The 14,098-nt window shown below is 35.4% G+C and overlaps 1 protein-coding gene across 1 annotated transcript in view; it reads left to right on the forward strand.

Moving 5' to 3' along the window:
* The window catches only part of HSD17B4 (hydroxysteroid 17-beta dehydrogenase 4), an 83,242-nt gene that overhangs the window by 14,594 nt on the left and 54,550 nt on the right, over positions 1-14,098 (forward strand). Inside the window, exons 5-8 of the mRNA XM_028103479.2 lie at positions 1,231-1,252; positions 1,367-1,413; positions 2,451-2,535; positions 3,630-3,817. Of these exons, the coding sequence (XP_027959280.2) occupies positions 1,231-1,252; positions 1,367-1,413; positions 2,451-2,535; positions 3,630-3,817 (342 nt within the window). The remainder of the gene's footprint in view (positions 1-1,230; positions 1,253-1,366; positions 1,414-2,450; positions 2,536-3,629; positions 3,818-14,098) is intronic.

Raw genomic sequence — 14,098 nt, forward strand, 5'->3', positions numbered from 1 at the left:
ATATAGCCAAGTTTTTAGATTTCCTTTACAAGTTAATTATTTTACATACCCTACCTTATTCCACAAAAGGCTCGAGGTGGCATTTTTTATGCAAAAATGTGTTGAGTTTGTTTTATATTTTTTTGGACTTAAAAACTTTAAAAAACTTATGAGCATTTTCTAAGTTATTTATGAAAATTTAATTATACCCCAAATATGTTTATAAAATAAATATTTTGGCAGTAGAGGACCCTGTGGAATCTTTCAGACAATTATGATTTGGATCATAAAGATTCAATACCTTGTGAATTAATTAAGATGAATTATGTGTAATAAAGATCTTTATTTTTCAGAAAGAAGGATTTTAAATGTGTCGTTCAGTTTATCCCTCTCTAGATAGTCTTCCTGGTTTAGTTCCACACGTTCCTAGTAAAAGGTTATTTTTAAAAATTTTTTTATTTTTAGTGAAAGGTTATTGAATTACTGTAGGGAAACATTCCTGCGGATAAGTCCAACGTGTTTACATTCTGGAAGACATTAATTTTTGTAATTTGAATGTGCTCCCTCCGCCTTTCTTTTTTGGTTGTCTAGCAGATTTGTTTTTCTGGTTATGTTGGGTTGAGCTTATAAGGGACTTGTTCACATGCAATTTGACAGAGGGATGGAGGCCACAAAGGCATATGAAGTTATAGGGTGAGAACAGCCCTAAGATGATGGTTGAGCCTTAAAAAAAAAAAAGATTCCTTTTTTTTTTTAATAATAATGAGAATACAATTATGTATTAAGATAGGCCACCAGTTTCTAACTCTAATAGTTTCCTTTCTGGAATTTTGACTCTTGAGTGGCAAAGAAAAATCTTAAACTTTGAACTTTCTGAGTGAATTCTGAGGTTAAGTGAGGGATGGCTTATGGTTACCGTTGAATGCTAAGAACCTAAGCGTTGGGCAACAGCTGATTCTATCAATAAGCTGGTAGAATTTTGGCATAAGGTGGAGGTGGAGACATTTGCATATGTAAATTTGAGAGGAAAACTCTGACATGATGAGATACTTGTGAATCAGGTTTTTTTGTGTGTTTTGTTTTGCTGTAGGTATAAAATTTTGTTCTGATAGACTCTTCTGCTACTATTATTATTTACTTTTCCATGGTGGGGAGAAAAAGCCCAATTTTGAAAGAAACATGAGTTGTAAGCCCATGCAGGTTAATATGCTTGTTTTTATGTTCGTGACTTGGATTTTTTTTATATTGTAGATGTTGTGGTCAACAATGCTGGGTGAGTATTTCTTTTTTTCATTTTTGAGTAGAATAATAATGTGCATGCACAGTTTTTGGGTTTTTTAAAAGTGGATACTCCTCCTTCTAACCTATGTAATATCATTGTTTTTAGAATTCTGAGGGACAATTCTTTTGGTAGGATAAGTGACGACGACTGGGGTAAGTTGTTTGTAACATAGGTCTCTGTGGGGCAAAGCTATCCATTTAGCCTTTTACGATTTGAGACATTTGTACATTTAAGGAAAAACCTGCTTCTACCTACTTTTGCTTCTGCTGATGTCGATGATGAACATGATGAATAAGCTTTACAGCCGAAAATGACCACAACAGTTGGAAGTAACCTATTTTCTTTTAACATTTGATAAATGAAAACTTTTAAAATCATTTGGCAGAAGTTACCTGAAAAGATTTTGTGTCTTTCAATTCGCTTTCCCCTTTACCTTCTTGAGAAGTTGTTTGCATTTTCCAGCCATATTAACTCTAACAGTCTGACACATGCTTAGCTACTTGTGCGATTTTTATTTCAAGAACAAGAGCAGGATATGGAAGGGAGTCTGGGGCCCTGAAAATGTTGGAGATCTGAGAATTGGGGGGGACCCCTAGATGTAATTTTGAGGCTTCTAATGAGTAGGGGAAAATCCCATTCAGAATGCCACGTTGGAAAGATTGAGTTTAAATAACAAATCACTTTTTATTTTCTGTTTGCTCTTCATACCTTTACAGTCTTTTCTTTTTTTTAAAGATTTTATTTATTTATTTGAGAGAGGGAAAGAGAGAAAGAGCACAAGCAGGGGGGAGGGGCAGAGGGGGAGGGAGAGGCAGACTTCCTGCTGAGCAGGGAGCCCAATGCTGGACTTGATTCCAGGACCAGCTTTATGTGTAAAATTCTTGGATGTTTGTATTAGTGGATTTTTATATAAAGTAGGCTTAAATTAAAGATGGCATTGTATTTAGATGTGTGCAGGGATTACAGTAATTTTATCATAAATTATAGGGAGAATGGGTATGAACTGTTGATTGGTTACGTAATTGGGACAGAAGCAAAAATGGTTACTCAGGGAGCAATATGACAATAGTTGATTTTGAATGCTCAGTATAAAATGAACATCTTTGTATAAATAAATCATTGCTTATGTTGATTCTGAGACATGCCTACCTAATTTTTGACAAAGTATCTAATAAAAATATTGTTTTAGATATAATCCACAGAGTCCATTTGCGAGGCTCGTTCCAAGTTACCCGGGCGGCTTGGGATCATATGAAGAAACAGAAGTTTGGAAGGTAGAGTTGTGTGTGACTGTCGGGGGTGGGGGGTCAGGGATGCTGTGTGTGGGTCCTTGTGTACAGGGAGAGATAAGTGCTTTGATATTGAGGAAGATCTAGTCAGAGAAGCGCAGGCTTTTAATGTACTCTTGGCATATACCCTCTCATTAAATTGGTATCACTTAGTCAAGGATTCGCTGAGCTGGCCAACTTTATATTTCTTTTCACCTCCTACTTTTCAGTTTGAACAGATTTCCTGGTGTTCTCTGATATTCTAGCAGTATACAAACGGTGAGAATTCAGCAGTACTTCATTCTCTAACTGAAGTATAGTGATACTGTGTCCACGGGCTAACTGAGGACAGATGAGCGCTGTGTCCAGCTTGCTAGTGCTGGTCCGACCTGGGTTGGTCTTTAGAAACTGGGAGCTGTAGGAATGTGGCTGAGTCTGTGTGAGTGACTGGGAGCGTGGCAGAGCCAGGAGGTGGCTCCGTGGACTCTGTCCGCCTCCTCCTTGTTAACCTGAGGTTCACACACCTCTACTAGCAGGAAATTGTTTGTGATACCTGTTCCTCTTGGAGAGTTCTAGCTTCTCCTCACTCTCAAAGTTTCTGAAAATAAGTGATAGAAATTATTTTACTTGGTCTACTGAATAGGGTGAGATGTGGTTACGTTTTGGAGATGGCATTATTTTAATATGAGGCATTTAATATTATCCAGAAAGAGAGGGGCAAAGTAATGAGAACTAAATAGTTAGAACTAATTTTTCTGATGTTTTTTACCATAACTTATATGTTGCCCTTTATTTTATGTTTATAAATATTTATTGCTGTTTTCAGTAGATAATGAATATATATTCTTGTACTTGAATTCATTTGGTCTTGATCAGGGATTCTTTTTAAAACAGTTAAATCTTGTAGTTGAATTTTGAGAGATTACTTTTATTATAAATATTACTTTGCATATATGAATCATGACTGTAGGAACCTAATGACGGTATGCAGAATTGCTTTTGACCAGCGTAATAGGACAGAAAAAGAAAATAAAAGGCTTAGAGTTGCAGTGTTATCAAAACATGGAAAAGAGATTTTGAGACATTGATTTTCCTTTTAGGATTGTTATGACTGCATCAGCTTCAGGAATTTATGGCAACTTTGGCCAGGCCAATTATAGTGCTGCAAAGCTGGGTCTTCTGGGCCTTTCAAATACCCTGGCAATTGAAGGCCAGAGAAGCAACATTCACTGTAACACCATTGCCCCTGCTGCTGGATCACGGATGACCCAAAGCATTATGCCTGAAGGTAAGTAGCTTAAATTTTGCAGTGGCTCTTAGCCACAAATCTATGCAGACTGAGCTTTGCAGAAGTATTTAATTTTCTGAATAGTTTAAAAAGTTATTTATCTTACCTTTTCAAAAAGCATTATGTATAATTTGTGTTCATTATGGAAAATTTAGAAAAGCACAAAGGAAAAAAATTTAAAATGACCCATAGTTCTACCACCCAGAGATAAACTTTCATTCTTTTTCTCTGTGTAGGTGCACATAAATACATATATATCTTTGTTTGTTTTTTTTTTATAAAATGAAGCAATAGCATTTTGACTATTTTATAGTAATAATTATTTTTTAAAATTAATAGACTTATTTTTTAAAATTAATAGACTTATTTTTTAGAATAGTTTTAGGTTTATAGAAAAATTGGGCAAGATGGTAAAGACAGTTTTCCCTGTTACTAACATCTTGCATTAGTGCCCTACATTTGTTATAACTGATGAACCAGTATTGATCCATTATTGTTAATCAAAGTTTGTAGATTCCATTAGGCTCACTCTTTGTATTGTACAGTTGCATGCGTTTTCACAAACACATGATGTTCTGTATCCACTGTTATATACAGAATTCTATTATATAGAATAGTTTAACTGCCCTGAAAATCCCCCATGATTCACCTCGTCATCCTCCCCTCTTCCCAAATGTCGGGCAGGACTGAAGTTCATTTCTTTTTACCGTTGAATAATATTCCCTGGTATGGAGGGACCATAATTTATTTATTCATTCACTGAATGAGGCACATCTTAGTTGCTTCCAGCTTTTGGCAATTATGAATAAAGTGGCTATAAACATTCATGTCCTGGTTTTTGTGTGAACATAAATTTTCAACTTGGAGTAAATACCAAGGGGCATGGTTGCTGGATTGTATGTTAAGATTATTTAGCTTTGTAAGAAATTTCCAAACTGTCTTCCAAAAGGGCTGTGTCATGTTGCATTCCCACTAGCAATGAAGGAGAGTTCTCGTTGCTCCACATCTTTGCAGGCATTTATTGTTGTCCATCTTTTGCTTTTTAGTCCTTCTTATAGGTCTGTAGTACTGTCTCATGTTTTAATTTGCAGTTCCCTAATAACATGATGTTGTGCATTTTTCCTATGCGTATTTGCAGTTTATCTATCTTTGGTGACGTGCCTGTTCACATCTTTTGCTTATTTTTAAATTGGGTGGCTTGTTATTGTCGAGTTTTTAGCACTCTTTGCATATCTTGGAAGTAAGTTCGTTATCAGATACATGTTTTGTAAATGTTTTTTTCTCAGCCTGTAGCTTATCTTTTTATTCCTTTAATCTCTTTCAGTTTTGAAGGATAATTTCACTGATACAGGTTTTTAGATTAGTAGTTTGTTTCTTTCAGCACTTAAATATCTCACTCTACCCTCCTCTTGCTTCTTACATGGTTTCTGAAGGGAAGGCTGACATAATTCTTTCCTTGTACCTATAAGCAAGGCATTTTTTCCTCTTGCAAGATTTTTCTCCTTGTTTTTTTGCAGTTTGAATATAAAATACTTAGGTGGAGATTTTTGGCAATATACTGCTTGATTGCCTGTGAACTTTTGGATCTGTAGTTTGGTGTCTTTCATTAATTTTGGAGAACTTTCAGCCATTACTACTTCAAGTATTTTTCCTGTTTCTCTCTTTCTTCTCCTTCGGTATTCCCTTTATGTGCATGTTATATCTTTTGTAATTGTCCCACAGTTCTTCGATATTCTGTTCCTCTCTCAAAATTCTTTTTTATTGGGGTGGCTCATTTGGTTAAGCATTCTGACTCTTGATTTGGGCTCAGGTAAGGATGTCAGGGTTGTGAGATCGAGCCCCACATTTGGCTCCGAGCTGGACATGGAGCCTGTGTAAGATTTTCTCTTTCCCTCTCCCTCTGCTCCTCCTCCACTGCTTGAGCACTCTCTCTGTAGAATGAATGAATGAATGAATGAATGAATGAATGAATAAATAAATAAATTCTTTTTTATTTTTGTATTTTAGTTTGGGAAGTTTCTGTTGACATATATTTAAGCTCACTGATTCTTTTTTCATTTCCATTACATTGTTTTGGTTTATAGCATTTCCTTTTGATTTTTTTCTTAGTTTTTCTCTCTCTGCTTACAGTGGCCATCTGTTGTTGCATGTTATCTACTTTTTCCATTACAGCCCTTAGCGTATGATTTATAGTTATTTTAAATTCCCATTGCTAATTCCGAAATGTTATATTTGAGTCTGGTTCTGATGCTTACTTTGTCTCTCCAGCCTGTGCTTTTTTTGCCTTTTAGCATGCCTTGAAATTTTTGTTTTTAAAGCTGAACATGATGTATCGGGGTAGTAGAAAGTGAGGTAAATAGGCCTTTAGTGTGAGGATTTAAGTTTATCTTGTGAGGAGTTAAGCTGTGTTTATTGTTTGCTGTAGCTTTCTGTGTCGGAGGCTTTTTTTCCTCTCCTTGTTTTTGTGTCTCCTGTTGTCTTTGGGTCTCCCTAGAAATTCCTTGTTAACTAGAATGTGTGTCTTGGAGCCTTCTAGTTATAATCCATTGTTCCTGTACTGGAGTCCTGCTGATGTGGCTGTAAGGGGAAATGTTCTATAATCTTATGATGAAATCTCCATTTTGTTTATTGAGTCAGAGTCCTGGGTTGTGACTTTCAGAAGAGTTTCTTAGCCAATTCTTCCCTCTCCCCTTAATTGAGACAAGAGGGCTAGAGAGGCTCCACTTGTCTAATTGCCCTTCCCCTAGGTCAGATAGGGCTCTGGTAGTCTCTCGTGAGGCTGGCCCTTTGTTTTTTTTTTTTTTTTAAAGATTTTATTTTATTTATTTGAGAGAGAGAGAATGAGAGATAGAGAGCACGAGAGGGAAGAGGGTCAGAGGGAGAAGCAGACTCCCCGCTGAGCAGGGAGCCCGATGCGGGACTCGATCCCGGGACTCCAGGATCATGACCTGAGCCGAAGGCAGTCGCTTAACCAACTGAGCCACCCAGGCGCCCCGAGGCTGGCCCTTTGTTAAGGAAAGCAGAATGCTCAGGTATATTTTAAAATTATTATTATTTTTTTTTTGGCCATTCTCTTCCTTTTTATTCTGTCATATTTCACAGTAAATCTTAGACTTTATATTCCACCTAATAAATTCTTGGAAATGTATCTCTGACAGATAGGGACATTATAACCATAATGCCATCATCACATTAAATGAAATAACTCTTTAACATCACCTAATACCAAATTAGTATTACAGTTTACTAAAAGATATCTTTTGAGTTGGCTTATTCCACAGGGATCCAGATAAAGTTCACAGGCATTTTGTTACTAGTTCTTGTTTTATTTAATACAATAGTTTGTTCTTTAAAAAAAGCCACTTATTTGTTGAAGAAACTAGTTCATTTGTCCTATAGACTAGTACTCATTCTTGGTGTGGGTTACCTCTGCCCTTTGGAGAAAATCACTTGACCATATAGGTGTGGGTCTGTTTCTGAATAATGTGTTCTGTTCCACTGATCTCTGTGCCTGTCCTTTTACCAATGGTTTTGATTACTGTAGTAAGTCTTGAGGTCTTGTTTTTGTGAGTCCTCCAATTTGGTTCTTTCTTTCAAAATGTAAAATGTAAGTGTATGAGAGCCTATGCTTGTACTGTTATATAAAGGATACTGCATTAAATATTTACCTAACATCTCTAGAGGTAGAGATCTGTTCACATAAGTAAAAACTACATTCTCAACACAAAACAAATGTAAAACCTAAAGTTTTAGTGTTTTTTTGAAAACTTACTGCTTCCCAAAGAGTGTACAGTCTGTGGCCAAAAAAAAAATGACTAAGGTAGAAATCTAGCAAAAGAATGATAAACAAAAAATTCTGAATAGTGTTTATCTCTTGGCATGAAGCAGAGGGGTAGATTAAAGGGTACAAAGTTAGATTGCCATGTTATCGGTAAGGCTCCAGTTCCAGGGCTGACTGGCAAGTTCATGATGATTCATTATATTTTTATGCTTTTCTTCTTCCCGGTAGCACTGTGACTTGTTAAACAGTAACACTGTTTTGCATATATGTGTCGTATTCTACTTTAAAGGAAAAAACATAAATACTTTATCATTTGGTTTGCTTGTTTTTGATCCTCATGATATTATAATATACCATATTTTTCTTTTGTGGATTCCTCTTTTTTTCCTTGCAGTGTTAAATCTTTAAGATTAATTTATGATATGTATAGCTGTAGGTCATTCATTTTTACTGCTGTATAGGAGTCCATGGTGTGAATTTATCTAATTCTTATTAATGGACATCTTAATTGTTTTAAATTTATTTGCTTTTTTGAACAGTGTTGCCATTCTTTTACATGTATCCTAGATCACATGAGCAAGAATTTTTCTAGGGTGTGTACCCAAAAGTAAAATTGCTGAGTTGCAGAATATGCAAATGCTGAACTTAAACTAATGCTAAATTATTTTCACATGGGTTCAACCAATTTAACATCCACCAGTGATTATAGAGTTCTCACTGATCTCTGCTTGGGTTAAGGTCTCTAAGATTACCCTCAGGCTTGATGATTCTCTAGGGAAGTTACAGAACTCAGACAAAGCTGTTAAACTCACAGTTATGGTTTTTTACAGTAAAAGGATACAGATTAAAATCTGCAAAGGGGAAAGACACATGGGGTGAATTTCAGGAGAAACCAGCCCCAAGCTTCTAGATGTCCTGGATGCACCTTATTCTCCCAGCAGTGATGTTTGAAGAAATGTGTAAATATTGCCAACCAGGGAAGTTCACCTGAGCGTTGGTGTTCAGTCTTTTTACTGGAGGTCAGTCACGTAAGCATGCACCCCCTGTGTGACTGACCTCGGCCACTCGGACTCCAGCCCTTTGGAGCAAAGATAGGCTTTCTCATAAATCACGTTGTTGGCACAAACTGATCAAACTAGTTCAGCATGGCCCAAAGATTCAGGCATATTCTTATTAGTCAGAAAGCTCAGAGCTCATCTCCTAGGAACTGGCCAAGGGCCAGTTTTGAAGACTGACCTTTCTTGGGAGTCTGCAGAGTGTGAGCAACTCAGGCCTGTTGAGTTAACCCTTTTCCTACACCCTAGTCTTGTCCAGATCATGGCATTGTCAGTATATGCCAATCTAGTGAGTATAAAATGCTATCTCTTTGTGTTACTAATTTCTATTTCCCTGATTACTAATGGCCTCATGCTTTTATTAATATGCCTGTTCACTGGCCAGACATGTTCTTCTATGAAGACAAGTTTTTTGGGCCATTTTGCTGTTGAATTATTGTCTTTTTCTTATTAATATGTAAGAATTCTTATTCTGCTATTTTGTAGACATATATTTTGCAAATATATTTTCCCACATATGTGGCAACATACTTTTAATTTTCAAATAAATTGGAATTTAATATTTTTGTTACTGGTTTCAAACTTAATAGCTTTGTAGCCTGAAAATGTGGTCTTTGTAATAGTGGTTATTTTAAATTTCTTGGGATATCCTTAATAGGCTAATACAATTCTTATGAATGTTCATTGTGTTCTTGAGAAGAAAGAGTATCTTCTAGTTGATAGTAGCAGAGCTCTTTATAGCATAGCAAGACTGGTAATTGTATTTTTGAAATATTCTTTATATTTATTGGACGTTTTTAAGCTCAACTTTTCAATTATCAAGAAAGATGTATTGGTTTTTGTGCTTTGAAAATAATATATAAATGAATACAAGTTTCCTCCTGTATGTCTGTCAATTTTTGACTTGTAATTTTTCAGGCTGTTTTATTGATTGCTTGTGTGTTTAGAATTATTAAATCTTTCTTGTTAACTGACTTGTTTATTATTGTCTTATGCCCTCCACTATCCCTAATTTTTTTTTTTTAAGTCTTTTTTTGTCTAATGTTAAAATAGGTGTTTTTTTGTGGGTAGGTATTTTCCTGGTATTTCTTTTCTTTTTAATTTTTACTTTCAGTCTTTCTATATTTTTCCATTGTAGACATTTCTTTCGTGAACTGCCTATCTGGGCAATATAAAAAATCAATTCTGGCAGTGTCTTTTTTAACTGATTAATGTAGTTTATTTACATTTATTGTACCACTGATAAATTTGAATTTTTTCTACCATTTTGTGTTGTGTTGTCTGTTAATATTTTTTCTGGGGAGCCTGGGTGGCTCAGTCGTTAAGCGTCTGCCTTCGGCTCAGGTCATGATCCCAGGTCCTGGGTTCGAGCCCCATATCGGGCTCCCTGCTCAGCAGGAAGCCTGCTTCTCCCTCTCTCACTCTCCGAGCTTGTGTTCCCTCTCTCGCTGTGTCTCTTTCTGTCAAATAAATAAAATCTTTAAAAAAATATATATGTATTTTTTCTGCACATCTGTTATTTCTTGTATTTTTTTATTACTAGAGATTGTTTTAAAATTTCATTATTTGCTCTTTTCTATGAAAATGTATATACTCTCTCTACTTTAAAAAATATACTTTATTTTTTATATTTTTTTTATACTTTATCACTAAAGTATAGGTGACATATAGTGTTCTAATAGTTTCAAGTGTACAACATAGTGATTCAGCAGTTCTGTACATTATGCAGTGCTCATCATGATAAAAGTGTAGTTACCATCTGTCACTGTATAATGTTATTACAATATTACTGACTATACCCACTGTGGTCCAGTTTTCTTCTCTGGGACTTATTTATTTTGTAACTGGAAGTTTGTATCTATCTCTTTATTCTCTTCACCTGTTTTGCCCATCTCCCCATACTCCTCCCCTCTGGCAATGACCAATTTGTTCTCTCTTATTAATGAGTCTGTTTCTGTTTTTTGTTTTTTGGTTGGTTGGTTGCATTTTTAGATTCTACATATGAGTAAATCATATGGTATTTGTCTTTCTCTGACTTATTTCACTTAGCATAATACATTCTAGGTCTTTCCATGTTGTCGCAAATGGCAGGATCTCATTCTTGTTTGTGGCTGAGTAATATTCCATTGTAGATATATACCACATATTCTTTAACCATTCATTTCTTGATGGACACTTAGATGGCTTCCATATCTGGGCTATTGTAAATAACACTTTTATAAACATAGGGGTGCATCTATCTTTTTGAATTAGTGTTTTTGTTTTCTTTGGGTAAATACCCAGTAGTGGAATAACTGCATCATATGGTAGTTCTCTTAGTAATTTTTTGAGGACCCTCCATACTGTCTTCCACAGTGGCTGCACCAGTTTGCATTCCCACCAGCAGTGCACGAGCGTTCCTTTTTCTCCACATCCTCACCATCACTTGGCAGTTCTCGTGTTTTTGATTTTAGCCATTCTGACAGGTGTGAAGTGATATCTCATTGTGGTTTGGTTTGCATTTCCCTGGTGATGAGTGAAAAGATGTTGAGTATCTTTTCATGTTGTCTGTTGGCCATCTGTACGTCTTCCTTGGAAAAATGTCTTTTCAGGTCCTCTGCCCATTTTTAATCTGATTATTTGTTTTTTTTTTGGTGTTGACTTGTATAAGTTCTTTATATGTTTTGGATACTAACCCCTTACTGGATATGTCATTTGGACATACCCTCTCTCATTCCATAGATTGCCTTTTTGTTTTGTTCATGGTTTCCTTTGTTGCGCAAAAACATTTTATTTTGGTGTAGTTCTGATAGTTTATTTTTGCATTTGTTTCCCTTGCCTAAGGAGACATATCCATAAAAATATTGCTAAGACTGATGTCCTACAGATTACTGGATGTATATTTATTTCCTTTTTATGGTTACTTTAAATGATGTTTTAACTCTTGTTCTGAACAGTATAAGGATTCAAGAACACTTTAAACCTAGTCAATCATCCACCTTATGACTTCTGTGTTATTACTTTCCATTATTATAGTTTTCTTTTTTGAAACTCTTTATAAATTAGATATTATTATAGTTATTATTACTTTTTAAAGATTTTATTTATTTATTTATTTATTTACTTATTTATTAGAGAGAGTCATGTGCACAAGTTGGGGAGGGACAGAGGAAGAGAGAGAGCAGACTCCCTGCTGAGCAGGGAGCCTGATATGGATCTTGATCCCAGGACCCCGGGATCATGATCTGAGCCAAAGGCAGACACTTAACTGACTGAGCCACCCAATTGCCCCATCGTAGTTATTATTTTATATGGAAAACATTTGTTTAGATTTATATACATTTACCATTTTTTATATCTTTTACCATTTCTTTTGGGTCATTTTCCATCTCCTTAGAATATGTCCTTTAGAAGTTCCTTTAGTCCCAGTTTTTTGTATATTTTCTCAGTTTTATTTATCTTAAATGTATTTATTTCATTTTCATATGTTTTTTTAAAGATTTTATTTATTTATTCATGAGAGACGGAGAGAGAGAGAGAGAGAGAGAGAGAAGCAGAGGGAGAAGCAAGCTCCCAAGGAGCAGGGAGCCCGATGTGGAACTCGAGCCCAGGACCCTGGGATCATGACCTGAGCCGAAGGCAGATGCTTAACCATCTGAGCCACCCAGGCGCCCTCATTTTCATTCTTGAAAGAAAATTTTTCTGGGATCACAATTCTAGTTTGATAGTTACTTTTTCTCGACCTTTTTGATGAGTCTGATCCACTTTCTCCTGATTCCATTAGTTGTTGAATTGTCATTTTTTTAATAGAAGATTTACTCTTCTCACTGGTGCTTTCAAGATCATGTCTTCCTCTTTTGCGTTGTATTCTTTCATTGATGTATCTGGGCGTGTATTTCTTTTTATGAGTCTAGCATATTCGGTTTAGTACATTATGGTTTCTTGATCTGTGGTTCCATGGCTTATATTTTTGTTTAGTTTTATAAGTTCCAGAAAAATGTTAGCCTTCATCTTTTGATGCATTATTCCTCTGCTCTCTTCTTTCTTTCTGTATGTCAGTTAGATGTATGTTAGACCTAATTCTGCCCTTTTTCTTTTTCTTTAATTTCTCATAATTTCTCTTTAATATTTCTATATTCTCGCCTCTTACATTGAATTCTGACTATTTAATCAAATATATCTGTCTAATTTACTATTTAACATATTTAAAAATTTTTTTCCTTTTAGTAATCCTTCCCATACCCCACTTCCAGATCTACTCTACCTATTTCCTCTTGATAGCTTCTTCGTGGTTGCTTACTGTTGTGACTGTATTCTTTATTTTTTAAATCACTAATTTGCTTTCGTATATGATATATTTTAAATTCCAACATCTCTATCTCACTGTAGTTTACATCTGTTTGTTTCTTTTGATTTTCACTTATGGTGGTTTTCCTTTATGTGTTCTTGGTGATTTTTAATCATGAGCTCTTTGTCTCATCTTAATCTGTGTTTATTCTGCATTATGAAGTGGTGGTGTTTTCTTCAGAGAGGATTGGTCTTTGCTACTGCTGGTAAACAGGATACACAGCCAACCTTGGACTACTTCGGTCTTCCTTGAGCGTTGAGGTTCAGTGTAGAACACTAAAGGCTCAGGACACCGTCTTGATGCTGGCCTGCCTCTAAGTATCTATATATTAGCGCTGTTACTGGTATCTGTATTCAGAGTAATCTTGTCTTCATTGTAGTGCAGAGCTAAGGACTATTTTCCTTATTTCTTTCTGGTTGAGGGATACTTTCTCTATCTCAGCAATGCTTCAAAAATCTAATTTCTAGCAACAGAAGGGTTCTTCAGAGTATGTGGCTTACTGGAATGCTAGAAATCCTGTCATCTGGTATTGTGGAAGAAACACTCAATTGAGTAATGAATCTTAAGGTTTAATTCTGTTTTCACATAACTTTGTATGTATTAGCTATGGTAGTTCTCAGGAATTTCACTTACCCCCTTAAACCTTGTAAAATTGAGTTTAATAAGATGTGAGTTAACTAGAAAATTTGGGATATGTTTGGAGAACTGGAAAGCAGCATATTTACTTAACATTGTTAGTGATAATATGTGAAATAAGATGCAAGGCAGAAGTGTTTTTGCTATGTGACTTTTGTTCTTTTATTCTTTTTTCTCACCTAAGGTAATATATGCTCAGTTGGTTTTCATAAATGCGTTTTTTGTTGTTGTTGCATTCAGTATAAAGTTAGTCACCTCAACCATGTGAATCTACACAGATATCATCTAACTTTCAGTTTTGTCAGTTGATACATAAGAGAAATGAGAGGAATGGTATGTATTGAGATGAATGGTATACAGGTTAAGAATTTGCTTTTTCGTGTAACTTGAGGTGGTTGGAGTCTACCTTTGTATAATAGGGAATGGAGACAAGTGTGCCATTGGTTTTTTTTCATACTTGAGAGCTATTTTAGAGGGTATAA

This window comes from Eumetopias jubatus, unplaced genomic scaffold (genome assembly GCF_037043125.1).
Source record: "Eumetopias jubatus isolate StellerSeaLion01/CBP00866 unplaced genomic scaffold, mEumJub1_p1.0 scaffold_5, whole genome shotgun sequence".
NCBI classification, from domain to species: domain Eukaryota; kingdom Metazoa; phylum Chordata; class Mammalia; order Carnivora; family Otariidae; genus Eumetopias; species Eumetopias jubatus.